At 31.8% G+C, this 24,490-nt stretch overlaps 1 protein-coding gene and 1 long non-coding RNA gene across 10 annotated transcripts in view; one reads left to right on the top strand and one right to left on the bottom strand.

The window, feature by feature from the left end:
- Positions 1-4,715, top strand: part of ATP7 (copper-transporting ATPase 1) — a 133,447-nt gene extending 128,732 nt beyond the window's left edge. For all 7 annotated transcript variants that reach the window (XM_076488765.1, XM_076488769.1, XM_076488767.1 and 4 more), the window contains one exon: positions 29-4,715. In XM_076488765.1, coding sequence (XP_076344880.1) covers positions 29-296 — 268 coding nt within the window. In that variant the 3' untranslated portion in view covers positions 297-4,715. The remainder of the gene's footprint in view (positions 1-28) is intronic.
- A 6,470-nt stretch (positions 4,716-11,185) lies between these two features.
- On the bottom strand, positions 11,186-21,621 carry LOC143244320 (uncharacterized). Of its 3 annotated transcripts, XR_013025025.1 has the most exons (4): positions 21,384-21,621; positions 19,568-19,716; positions 16,426-16,583; positions 11,186-12,200 (listed from the first exon to the last, which is right to left on the bottom strand). It is a non-coding gene; the product is annotated as an uncharacterized LOC143244320 (long non-coding RNA). The 3 variants fall into 3 exon arrangements; XR_013025024.1 differs by lacking the exons at positions 19,568-19,716; positions 21,384-21,621 and adding an exon at positions 18,668-19,245; XR_013025026.1 differs by lacking the exon at positions 11,186-12,200 and having other exon boundaries at positions 14,596-16,583; positions 19,601-19,716.
- Between the last annotated feature and the right edge of the window lie 2,869 nt (positions 21,622-24,490).

The following is a 24,490-nucleotide window of genomic DNA, read 5'->3' as shown; positions in this document are numbered from 1 at the left end:
TTAATATTTTATGGTTCTTGTGCTATAGCTATCATAAGCCAACAAGACAAAGTCTTCAGACCTCTGAATACCAAGAAACACTAAAAAAATCACAGCTGTATTCATCTGAATGGGATGATATCTCAGTCCATCGAGGCCTTGATGACATTGAAATGCCTGAACTTAAAGGATCTATGCTAAGTACTAATCTTAGTCGAGTGTTAAACATTGTACAGGGAGGTAAGCAAATATCTAAAAATGGGCACTTGTTAAGTGATGATGATGAAAACATGGAACTCTCTCCTCTTAACTGCTAAAAATGTACATATAATAGCTATTTAAGTGTTTAAGTTCAGAGTTAAGCCTAATGAAACATTGTATTTCACTGTTCATTTACCATCAGTAATGGATTTGAATTTGTGTATTGTTGTATTTTGTCATTATGAATTGGGGAGAACTGAAAGCTTTCCTTCATATGCAGAGGAACAAGATTTTCTTCATCTGATGAAAATGTTATTTAAATAAAAATAACCTAAAAGCTACTGTTGCAAACTTTTCAAAATATTTTATGGATGTAGGATATTTCAGTTTTTTTGTAATGTTATATAGTGTGAAATAAGTGTCATATGATGAAAATATATCCTACTAATTTATATAGAAAACTATAATAGATGATTCTTTCTTGTCATATAACACTTAATTGAGAAAATAAGCATACATTTTGTACTGATAGAAATATAGTGAAAGTAATTTGGAAGAGATAGAATACCTGAAGAGATTCTGTTACGAAACCAATCAGGGGACAGAACTCCCATTTTTGTAAAAGTAATTTGAATGTCCTACTGTACATTGAAGGATACATGATATTGATTGCTGTATCGATTATTGTAGAAACTAGTCAGTTCTAAAATATTGTTTTCTGTTTTGTAATTAAACTAAACAGTTGTGTTTCCACTAACAAATTCATTTAAGCTAATTTTGCACTGTAAGTTCTACTTGACAAGCTTAGACCTCTTTTGTGTGAAAATATTCATGTTTACCATTAAACATGTTATTACATAATTAATTTATAACTGTAGAAAAAACAAGTTTACTTATTGGTACCTCATGTTGAGGGCTACTCTGAAAATATAAACAGTAGGAATTCGTATTCTTACAAAGTTTATTTTGTTCAGTGATAAGTTATGGCACACAGCTTATTCCAGTTAGACATTTGAAATGTGTATTGATTCAGACCAGAAATACAAAAAGGTGGAAAGTAATAGATTTGCATGTCTTACATTTAGTTACATTTTTTAATATGGTTTAAACTGCTTCTTCACTTACAGAATGGCTCCTGATAAACAAATCTGGCATTCATATTAAGTCTCATGATATTACAGTGATGAAACTAAGATTGATACTAGCCACACTGTTCTGGTATTAAACTGTTGTTTAACCTGTCTGTTGACAAAATTCATAATTATTCTACAGTGCTTTTAGGTCAATATTGCTTACAGTTTACCAGGTCACACTATTATCCTCTGGCTGGCAGTGCTAACAGTATCACTAAAATACACTTTTATCATTTGTTGGTTAGCAAAGTTTCTATTAGGACACCTGTTGAACTTCACTAAATAGTTTTTTGTTTAAAAATAACATCATCGAGAACTGTTAAAAAAAAACAACAAACTTGCTATAATGATTTGTGACTAGACAAATGTACTTGTGTTGGTCAGAGAATAACCTTTTTCTGAAAGCATTGAACATCTATATTGTTACCTGTTAGTGTTTTTAAAAACTTAGACAGTTATACTGATTTTTTTTTAAAGTTCTCACAGAAGACCATTATCTTCATTTGAATTGTCAAAATGGCTGTACATTAGAATTATTTTTATCTAACAAAATTATTTGTAGCATTCACAAATTGAAGAAAATGAATGAGTGTATAGATATATCACTCAGGAATTTTATTTTTTCCCCAGATAACATACAAGTATTACTGTACATTGACTATGTACTAACTTATTGTTCCAACATTCCTGGTAAGCATAGTAGATAACCTGCATTAAATATCATACATGATATTTGTGGCACTTTAGTTTCCAATTTGGTTTTAAGTGTAATTTTTATATTTTTGTTTTAAAGTTAAGAGATTCTGAGCAATCAGACTGTTGGCTGTTACATGTAATATGAGGATCTGTCAAGTATGTTTAAGCATATAGTAAATATTAAGTTTGATCTTCTACAAGTGAAAACACAAACAAAGAATCTCAGATTCTTTTTGTTACATTGTATTTGAATAAAATATTCCATTGATTAAAAAAGTTTATTAATTAACAAGTTTTGTGGCTGTTCATCAGAATGTTTTGTTGTTGATTATTTTTGCTGAAATTATGATTTGAAAATATTCAAGGTTTTGATACAGCTGGAATTTAACTTTATTCCTGTCCTGGACATTGTACATGATTCATAAGAGTTTCATATGAGTATCATGTGAAGCTCAAAGCCCATGTAAATGAGAAGTTGGTTTCACTTGAGAAAATACAAATGTAGGATACACATTTTTTTTGTTAATTTGGTAAAGATAGCATTTGCTTTTACCTACTTGGCTAAGTATGGTAGTCATATAAGCATACCCATTAAAAATTCAATGACCTAAAACAGAGAAAGAGTTGAAAAGTAACCTAGAAATATTATAGTTACATTTCAAAAATTATGGATATGAATTTTTGGAAAATCCCAAAATGCACAATCATCAAAGTAGAATATTAGCATTAAAGTGTCATTCATGCTAAGTTCTGAAGTTAAACGAGGTTACTTAAAAATATTTTTAAGAATATTCCTTTTTTAGGTAGCTCTGCCATACTGAAAAATAGTTAAAAATGATTAGGTAGTTTTAAAGGGCAGGTAATGTAAACATAATGTATATTAGTATTCTGAGAAATTGATGCACGTTAATTTCTGGTTAACTTGAAAGAAAATAGCTCTTAAAGTGTGTGAACTTTCTTTATCTTTATACATGCATACAAATAATCAACCTTGGTTTTCCTGGTTCAATTTTTTTTATTCAACATATTTTTGTACACTTAGAACTTCTTTGTACAAAATATACATACAAACATATGCTATATAATGAGAGAATCATGCACCTTGATTCAAAATAAAATATCTGCTGGTGGATCAGTGGCAAGCTTATGATCTTACACCATTAAAATCCTTAGTTTAGTTCTTCATTGTTAACAGATAGCTTGTTGTACAGCTTCATGATAAAAGTCTACGACATTCAAACGATTTAAACTTGTAACTTGAAAGGGACATTAGTCACACATTTCTGGAGTGGTCGATTTAGATCAGTTCAGTTTTTGTTTTTTCTTTACTGTTTTGTTTTAAGTACTTTAGAGGTGTTTCTTCTTGTCAGAAACTGTTTGAAATAGTGAGTGGTCATTTTGATATTTACAAACCAGATTAAACCATTGTCTTTTCTGTTGCATATTTTGAAAAAAATGTTTGTATTTTATACAAGAAATAGTGAATTATTTGCTGTTTTTGGTAAAGCCAACTTGGTCTTCCATTTATTTTTATGTAATTTCTGTTTCACACATTTGTTAATTATTATTACTACAGTAGAAAACATTAAGTTGTTAGTTTTTGTTGTGCAACTTTGAGATTAACATTCATGATAAAAACAAACTAAATTCCTTTAATCTTTTAAATTTTAAAAGACTATGTTCAACATTAATGAGGACAAAATGTTTTTCACTGTTATCTCTGCTAGATTTACAGGTTTTTGAGAAATGGCAAAACATATAAAAAAAGTTATATAAACCTTAAAGATATTTCATTTTGTTTATCATGCTTGTACTCAGTTGATTGCAAAATATTATGCTTTGCAGCACAAAGGAAAAGTGTAGTTAACAATGTGAAGTATTGATTTTTAAACCAATGTTTCATATTGATTTATTTTTCCTTGTCTCAATTTGTTGGTCAGTATAATTGTGGTAATTAGAGTCCTTATTTGTGTACCATGTTCTTTGAAATTTATAAAAGGAAAAAATTGTTTGTTACTTTTGTGTTTCCATGTTTGTGTGTGTTTATAATGTAGTTATTGTTTCAATACCATTCACATTATGTAGCTTTCTCTGTGGTATTCACCGCTGTTACCTATATTTTTTATCAGTTCTTAATATTTGTACACAGATAAGCAAGTATCATGACACTTTACATTAAAACTGATAATGATGCAAAGATATGTAAAAAGTTTTATTACAGGCCTGGATTATGTATGTATGCAAATACTTGTGTTGTTATGTGAAGTACCAGAAGATAACTGTAATACAGTTTACAACTGAATTGATAACTACTTGAAGAAGTAGTCAGCAGTTCAGTGATGTATGATTGGTAATTTTCACTCTCTGTTTGAACTGTATTTTAATTATTTTTGCAGTTAGGTCACTGATGTTAGAGTGATAGATTAAGTTTGACCATTTACTTTTTATAAATGTTGAACTTGAAAAAATTAACAGTTAGCCCTAAAATATCTTTTCATTATGTGAAAGTGTTTTCATGGACTTTCTCACTAATGAGAAAACAAAAGTTAATGGAAATGAACCTGAAGTTACAGTTAATGATCGTATGTTTGTGTTTGGATCTTCTGTAACATTTCTAAGCTGTAGTGCTAATATAATTACTATATTATTTTTATAAAGTATAACTTAAAATTATTCTCTGATAAATAAAAGAAAAAGTAAGATAAACGTATATTGTCTGTTTTTTTTTATCACTAGTCTCACTTTTTTATATGTGGCCATGTGCAAGGTCAGTGAACTTGACAGAAACGTAAACGATCTTTGGAAATTAAATCATGTTTATGAATAGAGTAAATCATTTCATTTGATATTACTTATGTAACAAAAAAACTTTCTTGTGATAGGTTGAAAAAATACAGAAAGCTGGTGTGGCCCAGAACAAATAAAGTGGAAAGTACAAATAGTTTATGAAAGGTTTTACGGTGTTATGAACAGAAATATAGAAGATAAAAAAATTGAGAAACCTAAAGAAAGACTTAGTCTATTTCCTTTTCTGAGCGAAATAATAAACTAAGAATAAATTAACTAGTAGGCTAGTAGGTAACACAAGCCAGTAACAGTTTATGAACTATAAGACAACTTGAAGGGTTTAACATTTGAGTTTCAATTTTTTTTTTCGTAACACTAGTGTGGAAAGAATAGATTAAAGCCTTTTTTATACATGTATAATGTGTATTATTTTTAAGGCGTTGATGAGAAAAATTAACTTACATGGTTTGTATATTTAAAACCCAGTATACAGAAAACTTCACAATATAGAAGGATGAAATGAATGGAATAATAAACAACTTGTCTTTAACAATTTGTCAACATTTCAAATTCCAGAAAAGTTAGCAGCAGACTGTATGGTGAGAAGTAACTTGATAAAATTAACAAAAATAATAGTCAGGTTAGATAGATTTTTATATTTGTTTACTTAATATACACTATATCCTCTATTTATATAGTTGATCACAATTTTTATATTCAGTATAACTGAAAAGGAGATTAAGTTATCTACGTGCTTTTAAAAAAAAAGTGAAATGAAAGTCTTTTGTTGTTCATTGTTGATAAACAAAAGTTTATACAACTGTTTAGAACAGCAGCTGAGATACTTATATACTGCAAGCAAAGGACAAATGAACCTTTAATTTCCTTCGAAAGTTAAACAGCCAAGATTCATTTTGCCAAGTTTCAAAAATCAACTGATGACATAAAACATTTGTATAATTTAAGAGACCATCTTTAATTAATTCTCTAACCTTTTAGTTTGAAGATCAAAAGGATCGTTAGATGTAGTTATGGTCTTGTATAAGATACATTAAGAATACTAGTTTCTTTGTAAAGAGTTTTAAAGCATTTTTGTAGGATTATGTGCCACATAGGTTTAATTAACCACTTCTAGAAGGTAGTCACTCTGAATACCATGATGCAACGACATTATCTACTAATGTCATCCTTAGACAGGCTGATGTAACAGCCTTACTTAGCTTTTCAGGAAATTAAAAATCCATCTACAAAATGTTGCCTTCCAATTACAATGGCAGCTATGGGGACCAAGATGGGCCCCTTAATGATACAAGCATTAATGATAGTTGTTGTGGCATAAGCTTATTTTTGTTATCTGGATGGCATTTTATTATGCAAATTTATTTGCCATAAGCACTGAAGAAACTTTTACTATATCCATGGAATCTAAACCCTTACTGTATCTCAGGTACATCTAAAATGGATTCCAGTTATCCAAGGCGTTTGTAGAACAGTTTAATAGTTTTACCCCTTGTCTTATGCTTACAGTAATGATGCTTCATTCAGTTACGTATAAGTCTCACTGCTGATAATCTTGTGTACATGGGTTGATTCCATGACATAACCAGGAAAGGAAGACAAATTATAGAAAACTGAATGTACAGTATTTAGGGGTAAATGTGTCAAAATATTTTCAAAAGATGGTACATGGCATGTCACTAATATATATATTTTTAAAGGAATTCTTGATTATAACTAAATATTGTGCCAGGAGCAAGTTAGCAATCAGGAGATTGGATACGAGCTTATTATATACCAATGTTTTGGAACATTTGTTCCACACACAAAAGCAGTTTTGCATGGAAACAAAGGTTGGATTCTACCAATATAAAACTTGATGTTGTACTTTTCATTTTACTGCCTTGCACCTCAAGCACTTAGAAATTTAAACAGGTATCTATGATATTAAAAAACACAAAAAAACAATGGTGAACTCACTAGATGCAGTGCTTATTGGACTTGAATACGATTGAACTGTTGAAACAGATGCTGGGAATTCATTATCCTTGTATGTTAGGTAGATTATAGAAACTGTTTATAATGGGTAGGTATTCTTTAGACAATAAAACTTTAAGACAAAATATTTTGCAATAGAAACGATGCTGCAGGACTGTTGTCAAAATACATGATGGTGAATTAGAGCTCTCTGGTACAACACGATATGGATTATGAAGAGATGGTGTTTTTTTTGTTTTTTTTACATCTTTTTAACACACTCAGTTTTATGCCTTCATGCTGTGTATATTATTATTAAGTCATGCTTTGGCACAGTTAACAGAAAGCCGCAACCACGCTAACCCCTGGTGTTCCTTTTGAGTTGTTATATATGGTATTAATTATAGTGAAACTCGATTTTCATAGCTGTGACTAACATTAACCACAATCTATTGCCCTGCATCAGGAGATTCTACAAACGGTAAACCCACTACTTTGTTGTCAAAATGTACGGTTTCATTTATATGCTACTGGCCCAGATGCACAGAAAAATACTTCTAAACATTCTTCGTCTCTGAAGTTTATAAGCCATTTCAATTATCCATGGTATACTCCAACAGTTATTTCTGTGATACATTAATGCCTTGGGTAGTTAGCATTTCACTTGTATAAATTATAGCATGCTCTACACGAGAAATCCCCAAGCTTTTGATTTGCAAACCAACTTAATTTTATGGGGTACTGAACAGATCACAGTACAGTGTAATAAAATAGAATGAGTGCATAAAAATCACTAAAATAATAACTGCACATTAAATATTCTACTTCTGAATGAGACTTGTGTGCCTGTTTTTGGTGAACAAAGTTCTGTAATACGTGTGAGATTTACCCACTGATAAGATTCAACATTTATCTGGTTTCAGTATTTGGATTTCAGGACTGCAAATGATAAAATTCTCATTTCAGATAAATGGCATAAGCAAACGAACTGCTTTGTCTGAAAGTTCTAGGCACTTTCCAATTCTGTAAATAAAAAAAATGAATAGGATATTTGTTTTAAACTTTAACCATTATGTTCCAGTTCAAGAAAGTTAAAAAAATGCTTTTCTCTCTTTTAAGAAACCAGTTGATTTCAGTACCGAATGGGTTACAAATTTAATCCTTGGTTTCTCTTTCAACTAAAAAAAGTAACCTTCAAAGTGTTGTTTGAGATCAAGAAGATATACTTAGTCGTCATTTTTATTATTTTATTGTCAAGAAACTTCATTTTCAAATAAAGAAGACTGTTCAGGGTTGGAAATGTGTTGAAATCAACATTATCTGCTCAACTTTTTAATATGTCAAGTTTCTTGACAGTTGTATTTATCTCGCACCTCCACCATGGTGATTGAAACTCACTGTAGATCCAAATTCGATTCATTTAAGGGGGCCTCCTGCTAGTGCAGCTGTATGTCTACGGATTTACAACGCTTATATCAGGGGTTCGATTTCTCTCAGTGGGCTCAGCAGATAACCCGATGTGGCTTTGCTATAAGAAAACATACATATTTAGGTGGGTAAATATAGCATAGAGGCAAACCAACTGTGAGATTTTCAGGGAGGTAAACCAATCATGATAGGCAGGTGAAAATATCACAGAAGTAAGCCAACGGTGAGAGCCAGGATGAATCTACAAAACATCATCTTAATTAGAATAGATTGTTGGTAAGAAAAGTCTGTACTTCTGAACAGAGATTAAAGAAAGAAACGAGTAAGCACTTTTGACAACCACCATATTTCTCTCTGAAGAAGTGATTGGACTCTACTATCACCCAATTCATTGGACAGTTTGCTAAAAATTCGAAAATTATTTATCGTACTTTTATAAAATTGAGATACTTAACAGCAGAGTTCAGATTTTATTAGTTTCCTCTCCACGTTTTGTTTATAGCCACTGCTTCTTGTTGAACGTTACAGTGCACCCATGTCACATTAGTTGTACTTCACGGATACCAGTCATTATCTTTTCCAGCCAATTCTCTTTCATAACCACTACATATTTCATAATTTTGCTAATCAGTGCTGTGTTATATATTTATGGGTATTATCACTTTAACTAACAAACCATAGAATAACGTTTCGACATTCTTAGTCGAATGACCTAAGAAGGTCGAAACGTCGTTCACTGCTTTATTAATGAAAGTGTTAATATCCATACCAGCCGTCCCGAGACATTTTATATAAATGTGTAAAAGGTTATACAGGTCCACAACATCAGGGGTCTCATGTGGCTGTAGCACAAAGTACTTCCTGCTTTTCACTCGTTTCACACGGTTGATTTTAATGTATTCTGCTATATACTTAATTTTACTGGGCAAAATGTTGTTCGCAAGAGGCACACCAAACATTATAGACGAAGTTTCTTTGTCTGCAGGAAAGATGAGCATTTTCCCCACTGTGTTGACTTGGCATGGCCATCTGGTTAGGGCGCTCGACTCGCAGTCTGTGGGTCGTGGGTTCGAATCCCTGTCAGGCCAAACATGTTCGACCCTTCAGCCGTGGGGACGTTAAAATATTACGGTCAATCCTACTGTTCGTTGGAAAAGAGTAGCTCAAGAGTTGGCGGTGGGTGGAGATGACTAACTGCTTTCCTTCTAGTCTTACACTTCTAAATCAGGGACGGCTAGCGCAGATAGCCCCCGTGTAGATTTGCGCGAAATTCAAAAACAAACCAACCATGTTTAACTTTCTTGCGGTAGCGATTGAAGACTTGTGTGTAATGAAACTATCTTGGCTTTTAGATTTGCTGTTCCAGTTGAAGGCAAATTTGCTTTCCCGTGTTTCAACTCGATAACTTCGTATCGAAAAAAATCGAAAGGTTTACATTTTAATGCACTGTGTTTTGTTTTCTAATGACACCAGCCCCCTAGTGATACAGCGGTATATTTGTGGACTCACATCGCTAAAAACCGGGTTTTGATACCCGTGATGGGCAGACCGCAGATAGCCCATTGCGTAGCTTTGTGCTTAATTCCAAACAAACACCACCAAAAACTAGCAGGCTTCAAACTTTCACTGACCATCACTTTGCAACCAAACACACATTGGAACATTAGCTTGTCTTGTTCACTAATCCACGTGAAGCTTCTCGATGTAATTCGCTTGGTATTTTCTTACCGTTTTCGTCGTTTCACTGTATTTTCTCCATTGTGTGACACAAGTGAAACTGCACTTAGTCCATGCAGATGGTTGTCCATAGTATCACATATTCAGTATTTTTACCAATTTCAGTATTTTCGTCTGTTTGTCCACTTTTGAGCCACAATTTGTTCTTATGTACCAAAGATTAACTTTGAACTGTGAACAGATGGACGACCAACCTAGCTTTTGAAAAACAATTGAAGCCTGAATAACTAACATATTTCTTATCACTACTAGATAAATCGCACGAGACAAATAATAATGGGAACGCCCGTGTGTTTGGAGTGTGTAACTGTTGTTTTGAATTAAGCACAAAGCTACACAATGGGCTGTCTGTGCTTTGCCCACCACGGATATCGAAACCCGGTTTTTAGCATTACAAGTTCGCAGACATAACGCTGAGACACTGGGGGCAGGAGCGTGTGATCAAAGTGGTTTGATTATAAAAGTTTTAAAGACATAGGTAACTATTTTTTATTTATTCAGACTAAATGTATATTGATCGTATTCTTCGAAGTTTCCAAATATAGAATCACGTGCAACGACTTTTGTTGTAAAACTATCGTCTTAAAGAAGTTCGTAGTTGATTTTCGTACTTGACGTTTGAGAAAACTGGCGCATGGTACAGCGCTTGTATACATTACTAGTTATAAAAGGCTTATTCCAGTCATACAGTCGAAAATGCTTTCACGATCTTTTTTTTTTTCTCTCTTTTTGGTAATGCTAAACAATATATATTCTCTTAGAAATAAAACTAGCACCTAATTGTTGTTAGACCAACTATAGTGTTTATATTAAATGCTAAATATTCATTTTCATTTGTTGGAAAGGTTTGTTTTTTTATTCTTTATATTTTTTGTAACTTTGACGATATAAAAGCAAAATATTTTAATGCAGATCTTCTACGACATTTAGTTGTAGTCAATAGCAAATTAAAATTTACCACTGCTGTGTCCACTGAGGGAAATCGAACCTTTGATGTTAGCGTTATAAATCCGTGGACTTACCACTGTTTCAGCGGGGGGCCGAAAATAAATGTTTAATACTACCAAATATCTTTATCTTTGATACAGTCGAAAGAGTTTAAAATTTGTGTCGGAATGCTCCAGGTGGTTAAGGCACTCGACTCTTAATCTGAGGATCGCAGGTTCGAATCTCCATCACACCAAACATGCTCGCCCTTTCAACCGTGGAAGCGTTATTTTGTAACGGTCAATCCCACTATTCGTTGGTTAAGAGTAGCCCAAGAGTTGGCGGTGGGCGGTGATGACTAGTTGCCTTCCCTCTAGTCTTACACTGCTAAATTAGGGATGACTAGCGCAGATAGCCCTCTTTCGAGTGGCTTTGCGCGAAAATAAAAGCAAAAAAACACTACAACAAGACCCTTCACATATATGGAGTCTTAAAAATACGTAAACAATATTTCTTTCTTCAGATAATTTAAAAATGATGCCACTAAAAAATCTTCATTTAAACTGAAAAAACAAACAAACTTGGTTCACCTTTTCTTTCAAAGAAGAATCACAATTAATAATTGGCCAAATGTCTTTGGATTAAGGGTACTTTACCGACTTATTTTTTACCACCACATCTTTGATATAGTTGATGATACTTTCGTGATTTGTCCACACTACACAGATAACAGCTGTAGCCAATTACTTTCTGATTCACCTAAATAATTAGCATTTAGTCACCCATTTCACCTTAGTAAAAAATGAGATAAAACACTTTTCTTCCTAAATGCAATTGTCAATGGGGCATGTAGAAAACATTTATACTAAACATCAAACCCACATATCAACATTACAAGGGGATTTGTAGAGTGCTTAGTTTTCAGGATAGATAAGGTTTACATCACCAAATAATTTATTAAAAAGCAGTTGGCTACATCACAGTAACACTAATGAACAATAGTCATCCTCAGAAAATAGTACTTCAAAAGTCGAGTTAAAATGAAACGGTAAAAGAGACAGACAAAAGAAACTTTTATCTTTCCATATTTGAAGGAATGCGAGTTAACCCTATAGCAGAACTCTGGAGTTGGCAAATAAATTTCTTATCTACCATAAAATATTCTTCACACTTTAGGTAGTGGATGCACTTAGAGAGTGAAGGTCAATTCCTAAGCATGGATGGTGAATAGTAAGGTTGCTGATGGCTGGTTGCCTTTCTTCTGGTCAATAATAAAAATTAATATGTAATTTGCAATGTAGATATTCTTAGTATGTCTTGCAGGAACATTCGGAGAATCTGCAGAAATAATAATATCGTATAGTTGTACAGCCATAAGGTGTTCCAAAACTAGATGTAAAACGTTTGAAGATCGATTAGAATTGAAGATTGTAATCTGATCCACTCCGTTGGAATGTACCAATAAATACATCATAGAAGTGGTTAACGTGAGAATATAAAAACATCAGCATCACACAAGACTCTGCAACATTGACATTGACAGTTAATTAGTTGTAGAGATGTGCTGACGGGTCTGTGTCATCACAGAGATGTTTCTTTCGGTCCAAGAAACCTAAAGTAGTTTTTGACCTTCCCAGTGGCAGTATTTACTTTTTTCGTAGCGTAAAGTAAAGGAAAATGTAATTCAAATCTGTTAATTCGTATTCACTATTATTAACTTCGCTGCACATAAAAATAAATAAACTCTATAACAGCATAATATTATGGAACATCTGTATAGTACGAATTATCACATTATAGTTTTCCGAGATCCTTTTTATTATTATTAACACTATATACAACCACTACTGTCTGAGCTGCTTAAAATTAATACAATCGTGCAGGAAGGAGGCCCTCTAGAGAGTAAAATAAACAACTACAGTGAAGTAATGGTTGTATATGTTAACCTTCAACTGATTTAGTCTTGCACATATAAATACACGTAAAGACAGGCTTTTGTAAATAATCCGATCCCCCTAGGCACAATTATTTTCTCCTATTGATGACAGAATCAATTTGTAAATTACCAAAGGCATTTGTGTCCATGAAATTAATTAACAAATTAATCCCCTATAGGAAATTGACACATAAACAGAATAGCTTAAAACTGAAGCCAATAAAATAATAACATAGTGGTCTGTAACTCCGCCCCAGAAATGCGCAAATCAGAAAACGTCACTAATTGTGACTAAGAGGACGTACAAAAGGGTTTGCTCACAAGAGTTATTACCGGTACTAACAAGTAAACATACTAAACGTAGGGATTTTACAGAAATAACGAGACTTTTTAAATATATTATTACGTTTATGCTCAACATTTTGTAATTGACGATTTCTCATTGATTTTTATATCAATTTATAATCCGAAACTAGGGAAATACTGAATCTAAATTGGGCGAGAAAAGCCCCCTAAGACCTCCCTATCCCCACATATAGCAGTGTCATTATGAGCTCCGAGTTTACGATAAGTGAATATAATGAAAATGATTAACTATTGCAACTATATAATTATAGCCACTATTAATGTTAACAACGTTTAATGGTACTTTCTAACAATATCTTCTCTCAGGTAAATAATGTTAACGGAAAATTGCAGGCATTCAGAAGTTCAGTTATTCCTTTAATACAAACAGTAGTAATATTGCTATAAGGTAACCCCATTAGCTTCGATGTACTAACTAGTAAATGAATGATATAACATATTTAACATTAATACGGTTGGCAATAATTCTTGTAAATATCTGGTCAGTAATCATATTTGCTTCAAAGACTTATACAAAAGACATTGCTGAAAAATCAATTGCACTACCTGTAATTGTGCATATCGTGTTAATCTGGTTAGTCTTACAAATCGAAGTTTCTTTTATCATTGTAGAGGACTCCTAATATTAATAAAAAAGAAACTTTGTAATAATTGGCTATAAAATTATAAAATCGCTGTAATCCGAGTGCTTTTGAGTGGTGGATCTTTCTTCGTGAATAAACATCTTATTCTGATGTCACAATAAGTATATATAAATAGATATGGATACGTGTCTAGCAGTTAAGCAGAATTAAGCAATTATTGTTATAGTCAATAACAATATTTCTGAACTTCTGAACGTACAGATTGTTTACAGTACGTAGTACGTATACCACATTCTTTTTGTCGAATCACGAGCGCTTTATGAGCAGCGGTAGAAATCGATAATGTTGTCACAGAAAGAATTAAGAATTTGTAACTATACAAATAGTTGAAAACTTTATTCTATGGGCTTCATAGATTTAAACTGTAAATTAAGAAATCATACAAGATCAGCATGTTTTTAGTTATGAGCATTGTTTTTCTTTCTTCACTTTCAGTCTTATCGATTTATTTCAAGATAAAAGCTGAAGATCTCGGAACCAACCAAGTGGTCATTGACCTTGAACTACACGTACGAGACACGCAGCGTCAGCGGACGCGGGAAAGCGCTTGTACACGTGCCTTTAATACCCCTGTTCCCCAACCAATTGAATATCAGCTGCTCTGTTGATATGTTATCTAGTGCGATACATCGATTAAGCCACCCCTCCTTTGTAACTTCAGTACTTTATTACAGTATGCAAGATACACCTGGTCTCCAGTTCTCAAACAAGAGAAAGGAGGTAGACATTGATTTACACACACATATACGTGTGTATGTTTGTTTATTCAACTTTAACTAACTATAAAGTAATTCAGAAAATGTCATGAGCCTACTGATATTTTACTTGATACCAGGTGTGAAAACAGTAAAAGAAAATATATAACATTTCATAAATATTATGCAAAAAATAATCATCTGAAATAACGATCAAAGTCAGTGTAACCAAACTTCGTAGAACGGTCTGGGGAAATAGTTAAATATCTTCGATTCATTATGACTTTTATGATGTTCAAAACAGGTCTGATTTTATCTTTATTGAATCTATCAAATACAGAGTTACTGGCAAAATTATACATCCACTAATGGTGTAATAATAGTAATAACTTCAAGGAAAGTAGTTCATGACTAAATGGAAGTTTAAAAGTGCTTTTTTTCACTACAGAAAAATATATGTTGTGAGGTGGGTGTTTTATACAGTACATGTTTGGTTATACTCGCTAGTGAATGCACAAATACCTACTTTATTCCCACACAATCTCTATAATATATTAAGTTGAGGTAGACTATATTTCACCTTATGAGCAACAAGAAAGCTAAATCTTTTAAAAGTAATTGACAAACTTTCAAAACATTCAACTCGTTAAAATACCTTAATTTTATCAACAGTGTAAATAAACAATTACTGTAATGATTAAAAACAGTATTGATACTTGTATAAAATTTTCCCAATAACAAAACATATCGAGTGTTAGAGACGCATTCGTTTGTAGCTGTTTAGTTGACAACTCAAGGACATTACAATTCTTGATTATAATGTGAATCACAATATCTTTTTAACAAATATATAATACAGTAAAAATAAAATATAATGTTTACAATGCGTAACATGTGGTTCTTCTCGTATAAACACTATTTGTTTACTGGGGAAATTTTGTACAAGTACAACAGTATTAGCCTACTTACCAGTGTACCATAATTTCTTCGTTACTTGTTTGTCAAATAAAACATGATAAACAGAAATTGTAAGCGCTAACTTCGTGACTAATATATTTAAATAAAACATCAGTAATTTCCAGTTCGAAATCAGAGTAACAGTTAATGATGAAAAACTGCATGTATTAGATTATTCAAAGTACTTGTTTTCAAGTTTCGTTCCTGTTTCGAAGTTTAGGATACGTGAGCCTAGCTTTTAAACAACAACTAAAATTATTCAAAGGATATAACACGATACAACGGACATCATATTTAAATGTGTTGTTGGAAACTTGCAACAAATTGATGAAAAAAAACAACATTCAAAACTTGCTGTAAGGAACGAAAGATAGACATTTATTTTTTCTAAAAGTTACCAGAATACTGGAAAAGGATGAATATTTATCTGTTATGTTTGTCATTAATGCACAAACTTGAGTAAATATTTGGAAATCTTAGCTTTACTGCATGTAAACGACATTAAAATTCTATTGCTGCCCGACTAAGAATTGTAACGGCAAAACATAATAACAATATTATTATACATGAATTTATTACTAATTATTATTATTTATGGATACCTAAACCACCTGTCATCGAAAAGTATTCTAAAGCATTTTGTTAGCGTCAAAAGTAATCATGAACTACAGTAGCTCATATTAGGGACGAATAATTAAAAGATAAAAACAGTTCTACAAATATATATGTTGCACGTGGTAGCACGTGTTTTGCGTAAATCAAGACAAGTTGGTTAGGGTGTCGTCATTGTAAAAGTTTGTTTTAGACACTTCAGGTATAGTTTACATGAGGTAAAGCAGAGTTTCACTCAAGCCACACAAGATTTGGTTTGAGTACTTTCGAAATATCCTTAGAATAAGTAACAAGACTGAGATAGTTATTTTGTAAGGATTTGTTTGGTTTATAGCAAAGCCACATTGGATTACCTTCTGTGTCCATTGGGAGGGGGATCGAACCCCGGATTGTAATGCTGTATGTCCATAGATTTATCACTGTCCCACCAGAAGACTTTTGTAAGGACTGACCAAAAGCTCCTATAGGCCAGTCTTACGATGAGTCGGGTACAATTAGACGAACAAGAAACCTGTAAAAATGTTTATATATTAAGCTCCTCGGGGATAAACTACTTATCACTGACGCATCTTTACGTTAACTTGATCAACTATGAATTATACAAACTATTCACAACAACATTTGCCAATGTATTTGTGCGTTAATTATTACCTAACATCTAGCATCCTCCACAGTGTACTACATTGCAGAAATAGCTTTATGGCGGCTTTCTAGATTTGGCCGAAATTGTAGACCTTCAGACTGTTACGGGTACAGTTTTAATTTAACATTTACATGAATTTATTACTAATTATTATTATTTATGGATACCTAAACCACCTGTCATCGAAAACTATTCTAAAGCATTTTGTTAGCGTCAAAAGTAATCATGAACTACAGTAGCTCATATTAGGGATCACAAAACCCTAATAGAACATTCGGACAAAAGACACACAGTAAAAATCCAGTTCTTCAATGCTTTAAAACTTTTACTATTGGTTGGTAAGGCTGTACACAGAAAACAGGACGCATGTTAGACTATAAAACACAGAAAACAGGACGCATGTTAGACTATAAAACACAGAAAACAGGACGCATGTTAGACTATAAAACACAGAAAACAGGACGCATGTTAGACTATAAAACACAGAAAACAGGACGCATGTTAGACTATAAAACACAGAAAACAGGACGCATGTTAGACTATAAAACACAGAAAACAGGACGCATGTTAGACTTACAAGGAAAAGAAAATCTGTTCCAAACTGCTCGTTTGTACTTGTTTTTATTCTTTTACCAGTCTACAACAAAAACGGCTTAGTATATTGAACCCAAATTTTTGTACAGTACAGACAAGTTGATTTATTTCTTATGTATTTTACTTAAGCTTAAAAAAAACATCATAACTCTAATTGCAAACCCCTTATCATTACCCTTTGAAGTTAGGCTTTTTACAAATATCTGATGTTCTTTTGAAAAGCTTAAGTACAGTGTGAAACTAAAATTACCATCAGACAACAGACGAACATTAAATAATTGTAACTTGTAGCTACTCAATGCTTTATATGTTATACAATCAATGTCTTTAGGAAGTCCATCCCTATATTATATACGAAGTGAAGAAGTGAAAAAAAAAAAAAATCAGTACACATAGTATTTAATTTTATTAAACACATTCTTAGAATAATTACTTTAAAAGACACAAAGGCTTATTTTAAGCGATGTTTCAGGCATATATGCTTCATTTTATTTCTATTGGTAAAAGTTCATAAGTGCTTAGTTGGAGTTGTGTCTTAGTGTAAGCATATATTTACCCGTTGTTATGCATTATATGTATTTAATTTGGTTACATAAATATTATAAACGCTCACTATATTCTCAGATAAATTTCCATAATAATTTCCAGCTCCAGCTTAGTGTTTTTATATCTCGAACTAATGTGATCAAACAGTCAATAGATACAATAAATCGTCATGGACAGTGTAAATTAGACACTAGCTATATTTATTATCATTATAATCTATAAGGTTAGCTACCTTATGAAATAATCCTTTGCCCATAGGTGAGAATTAAAAAGCTAGCAAACAATATAAACTATAACGGAGAATTTATAAACATAAATAAAGATCGTAAACAATTAAGGAAACAAGGCTGGAGATACTGTAGATATTATTTTCTCAAACTACAAATCTCTATTTTGACTGCAGGTAACAGTACAGAGTCATGTAACTTCTGATGCGTGTTGACTTAAACCTAAGGTTGAATATTGATTTTAAGTCATTGTATCATCCGATTATATATTAGGGTTTCGATTTTGTTCGATAGTTTTTTTAGCAATCCTATTACAAAATATTATTCCACGTCAGTGCACTATACATATATTAACTATTTTGTTATTACTTGTGTTTGTTTGTAATAAAGCACAAAGCTACACAATTATCCTTCTGCACTCTACCCACCACGAGTATCGAACTCGGTTTATAGCATTGTATGTTCAAAGACATATCGTTGCGCCACTAGGGAGCTATTGTAAAGAAAGTGGGGAAGAGTAAAATTGGACTTATACAACAGTTTAAACCCTTCAACAATTAAAACGGCATTAAACGAAATACTTACAACCAGTGATTTGTTGTTGTTTTTCTGGGAGAAAAAGTTCCAGAACTCTTCCATATTTTGTACAACCTTTACCATTTGTTACCTCATGACCATCCAAATCCAACATAGTACCTCTTATAATGTTTGCAAATTTTGCCATGTAGCGAAGAAATATTACCTACAGTCAATCTCTTAGAATAAAGAAAATTTGCTGAGATGAAACACACTAGAGAAAACACACCAAGGATCTAAAACAAACCATGTTACAAAGAGGATATAAATACACCGAAATAGACAGACAAATTGAAAAGACCAACAACACTCAGCGGAAAAATATCCTAAATCAGAGCAATACTAAGCTTTCAAATATAGTTCCTCTTATTACTATCTGTCAGTTTAAATAAGAAACAATAAATAGTAATTGTTTAATTTCGTTAATAGTACTTAGGGGGCGGTAATGTATCTGATAATACGAATACAGTGCAATTACATCAATAAAACTATTTTATCTTATCAGAAGATGTGATTTTTGTGTCATGTTTGATTTATTTTTACTGCCCATTTATGAAAGTGTAGCGTCACCATGTTCTGCCAGGAAAATAACAACAACACAAAACTGCTTATAACTGCAGATACGTTTAGTGCGACTAAGTGGTTAAAATAGATAATTAATTATTCTCCAAATTATTTATATCGAAACAGAAAATAAGCTAAGCTTCACGCGTGCTTAATCCAAATTTCATAGTAGTGTATTAAAATATAATCACCTGCATATAAGTGAAGTGTTCATAACTGTAATGAATGAGTAAGAAATTAAATAACAAATACGGAATAAACTTTTTCTCAACATAAACCATAATTATAGAATGTGTATAGTACCACTCAGGCCTCTCTGAGCTGGATATGCTTAACGGTACGTACATTCATATCACTATTTCACTTCCTATAAATCACCTCTAACGGTACGTCTCACGTCTGTCTATTGTACAACTCCAGCCCCATCCAAAATTTCGTTTTCGCACCTGGTTCCGGCACCATTATTCTGGATCTCTCGGTGATGATGATTAAGGCTAAGAAGTAAGAATTGTCGAGATAAATATTTCTATACTTGATTTACATAATGTTTTCTTTTCCCATAAAAAGAGACTCCAAGATTGATTTACTAAGAAGAGAAAGACTTTATTTGTATGTGTGTGATTTCATGTTTAGGGCATGAATGTGTGACATAAATACACTTGTCTTTGTGTACATACGGTGTGATCTCATGTTTAAAGCATAAATACGCGACATGAACACACTTGTCTTTATGTACATACGGTGTGATCTCATGTTTAGAGCATGAATACGCGACATGAACACATTTGTCTTTGTGTACATAACGGTGTAATCCATGTTTAGGGCATGAATGTGTGACGTGATCGTACTTGTTTGTGCGTATATATATACATGGAGAGGAGTCAAGAGTTTTATATGATGTGTAGATTCTAGTGCTTTTGGGAAAAGTTAAGTGCCACAGTTTGAAGACTAAGAACGTTTACACGAATGAATGGAAAAGAAACAAAGATACAAAGTGTTAAAAAGTGACATTGATAAAGATGCTTGTTTTTGGCTTTTCATAATTTCGCACAAAGCTACATGACAGCTATGTATGCTAACCGTCCCTCATTTAGCAGGGAAGACAGGTAGTCACTACCACCCACTCGAATAGTGGGATTGAATGTAACATAAAGCGCCCTCACCGCTGAAAGGGCAAAAATGTTTGACTTGAATAATAATGAAGAAACCAAAGCAATAATATTTGAATATTACGGAAAAAATTCCCTGTCACACTTTATTGAAGTTATTAGTTTCATATTGTTATTTTATATTTATCTTTCACTGTTATTGTTATAAAAGATTCGCCCTCAATATTATTCACCTCTATCCGTCTGATATTTGTTTGTTAGAAAGTTCAAACAAAAGGAAGAAAAAGCACGCTGAAGAAACGAGTTTGTGCAATGCACAACTGTGCTATAGAAACATGTTTTAAGCGTGTTCATTATTTAATAAGAGATCACCAGGCTTGCAGTTTAAAAAATTTGTCCTACTACGACAAGTAAACGACGAAAGCTAATAATTTAGAAATAGTTGAGTGTTAAATCTCAATGGTCGCTGGAAAATAATGAAACCACTGGGAAAAGAGGATATATCTTTCGAAAGGATTTTCGTTGACTACAATACTATAATTTGTGAGATAATTAAGGTTTAGACTGGCCCCTAGTGGCACAACGGTATTTGTGCTACAAACCGGATTTCGATACCCGCGGTGGACTGAGCACGAATAGCTCATTGTGTAGCTTTGTGCTTAATTCCAATTACTCAATCAATCAAGGTTTAGAGTGACCTAGAATGAAATGACTGTTGTATGAGCATTTCGACACGTGCAGCTCTGATATATTTGTAAAAATCTTTAAACACAAACAAAGTGTATATATAAATATATATAATGCTGCAACAAATTATTATATTTCTCAGTCATTCTTTCTAAAGTATCTTTCACTTATACTCAATAGTGCTCTGTTTTGAAAATTAATAGTATCTTTATTATTATTTACCCAAACAACTTGAACACGTTGATTATTGGCATGGGTTCATTATTAACTCATAGTTTTGAATTTGGCCGCATATCCTGATAAGGTAGTTAGTTAAAAGTTAGCCCAGCGCCTTATAATAATTGGTGAAAAATATATATACTCACAATATAAAATACAACGTTCAATGAAGCATAAATGGCGTTGTGACAAAAGTAGTTTGTCGAGATATCTTATACAAAGAAGCAGATAGACTGAACTCGGCCTGTTGTTGAAGTGAAAGAATGTTTACCACAAATTACAAAGAATAAAAGTGTGTAAAGAAAAGATAAGGGGAGATAAACTGATTTCTTCTCCTAAATTGGACAAACATTAAATTATTTTCAAAAAATAATTAAAACAAACTCGCAACTAAAGAATAACTTTAAAAAATATAAATGAACAGTTTCAAAGCACGAACAATACGTTTCAGATGATTTCATTATATTGTTTTATAGATATTTGAAATAAGTTCCTAGCGCAGTCTATGGTAAAAATTAAAACATTAAAGTTTTGCACATTTGGTGCATATCGGATAATACTGCTAAATGAATATTTGATCTATGTGAAGAGGAATTGTTTAAGTATTTGGTATATGTGAAGTGTACTTGTTTAAATATATGATCAATGTGAAATGTACTTGTTTAAATATTTGAACTATATGAAATGTACTTATTTAAATATTTGATCTATTTAAAGTGTAGTTGTGCAAATATTTGGTCTATGTGAAGCGTAATTGCTTAACTGTTTGGTCTTTGTGAAGCGTAATTGTTTAAATATTTGATCTATGTGACCTGTACTTGTTTAAACATTTGACCTATGTGAAGTATAATTGTTTAAATATTTGATCTATGTGAATTGTACTAGTTTAAATATTTGATCTATGTGAAGTGTACTTGTTTAAGTACTTGATCTATGTAAAGTGTACTTTTTAAATATTTGATCTGTGTGAAGCGTAATTGTTTAAATGTTTCATCTATGTGAAGTTTAAATGTTTAAAGGCTTGATCTACGTGAAGTGTTCTTGTTTAAATATTTGACGTATATAAAGAGTTTTGTTCAAATATTTGATCTTTGTGAAGTGTACTACATTAAATATTTTTTCTATGTGGAGCGTAATTGTCTAAGTATTTCGTCCATGCGAGTGTAATTGTTTAAGTATTTGATCTATATTAGTGTACTGGCTTAAATATTTGATCTATGTGGAGAATATTTTTTCAAATATATGATGTATGTTAAGTGCACTTATTTAAATATTTGATCAATGTGAAGTGTTGTTGTTTAACTATTTGTTCTATGTGAAATGTACTTGTTTAAATGTTTTGTCTGTGTGAAGCGTAATTGTTTAAGTGTTTGATCTATGTCAAGTGGACTTGCTTAAATATTTGATGTGTGGGAAGAGTAGTTGTTTAAAAATTTGATCTTTGTGAAGTGTACTTTTTTAAATATTGGACCAATGTGAGTGAACTTGTTTAAATATTTGATCTATTTAAAGTGTGGTTGTGTACATATTTGCTCTATGTGAACAAAACTGCTCACATATTTGTTCTATGTGAAGCATAATTGTCTAAATGTTTCATCTATATGAAGTGATCTTGTTTAAATATTTGATCTATGTGAAAGAAACTGGTATAAATATTCGATCTGTGTGAAGCGTCATTCTTTAAATATTTGATCTATGTGAAATATACTGGTATAAATATTCGATCTGTGTGAAGCGTCATTCTTTAAATATTTGATCTATGTGAAATGTTCTTTAAATATTTGGTCTATGTGAAGCGTAATTGTATAAATATTACATCTATGTGAGGTGTAGTTGTTTAAATATTTGATACATGTGAAAGGTAGTTGTTTAACTATTTAATCCATGTGAAGTCAACTTGTTTAAATGTTTGACATATCTCAAGTGTACTTTTGTAAATATCTGATCCAGGTGAAGTGTACTTTGCTAAATATTTGATGTATGTGAGCGTACTTGTTTAAATATATATCTATGTGAAGCGTAATTGTTTACATATTTGATCTGTGTGAAGTGTAGTTGTTTAAGTGTTTGATCTATGTGAAGTGTAATTTTTTAAATATTTGATCTATGTGAACCGTAATTGTTTAAATATTTGTTCTATGTGAAATGTACTTGTTTAAATATTTGGTCTATGTGAAGCGTAATTGTTTAAATATTTGATCTATTTGAAGTATACATGTATAAATATTTGATGTACATAAAGGGTACTTGTTTAAAAATTTGATCTTTGTGAAGTGTACTTTAAATATTTGGCTTATGTGAAGCGTATTTTTTAATTATTTCATCTATTTGAAATGTACTTCTTTAAATATTGGACCTACGTGAAGGAAACTTTTTTTAAATATTTAATCTATGTAAAGTGTAGTCTTGTAAATATATTACGTATGTAAAGTGTACTTGTCTAAATATTTGATGTATGTGAAGTGTGCTTTTTAAATATTTGACGTATGTGAAGAGTTTTGTTCAAACATTTGATCTTTGTGAAGTGTACTACATTAAATATTTGGTCTATGTGGAGCGTAATTGTGTAAATATTTCGTCTATGCGAGTGTAATTGTTCAAGTATTTGATGTATATGAGTGTACTCGTTTAAATATATATTCTATGTGAAGTGTACTTGTTTTAATGTTTTGTCTGTGTGAAGCATAACTGTTTAAATGTTTGATCTATGTGAAGCGTAACTGTTTGAATATTTTAACTGTGTGAAGTGTACTTGTTTAAATATTTGATCTCTATGAGCGTAATTTTTAAGTATTTGATCTATGTGAAATGTACTTGTTTAAATATTTGATATATTTAAAGGGTAGTTGTGTAAATATTTGCTTTGTGTGAACGTAGTTGCTCAAATATTTGTTCTATGTGAAGCATAATTGTCCAAATATTTCATTTATATGAAGTGATCTTGTTTAAATATTTGATGTATGTGAAGTGTACTGGTTTAAATATTCGATCTGTGTGAGTGTACTGGTTTAAAATGTTGATCTATCTGAAGTGTACTTGTTTAAATATTTGGTAGATGTGAGTCTTACTTGTTGAAATATTTGATCTATTCTAAGTGTATTTTAAATATTTGATACATTTAAGTGAACTTCTTTAAATATTTGATCTCTTTAAAGTGTAGTTGAGTAAGTATTTGCTGTATGTGAACCGTAATTGCTTAAATATTTTGTATTTGTGAAAAGTAATTGTTTAAATATTTGTTCTGTGTGAAGCG

Source organism: Tachypleus tridentatus, chromosome 2, assembly GCF_004210375.1.
Source record: "Tachypleus tridentatus isolate NWPU-2018 chromosome 2, ASM421037v1, whole genome shotgun sequence".
Taxonomy (NCBI): Eukaryota; Metazoa; Arthropoda; class Merostomata; order Xiphosura; family Limulidae; genus Tachypleus; species Tachypleus tridentatus.
Note: the sequence above shows the minus strand (reverse complement) of the source record. Positions and strands in the feature narration are given on the sequence as shown.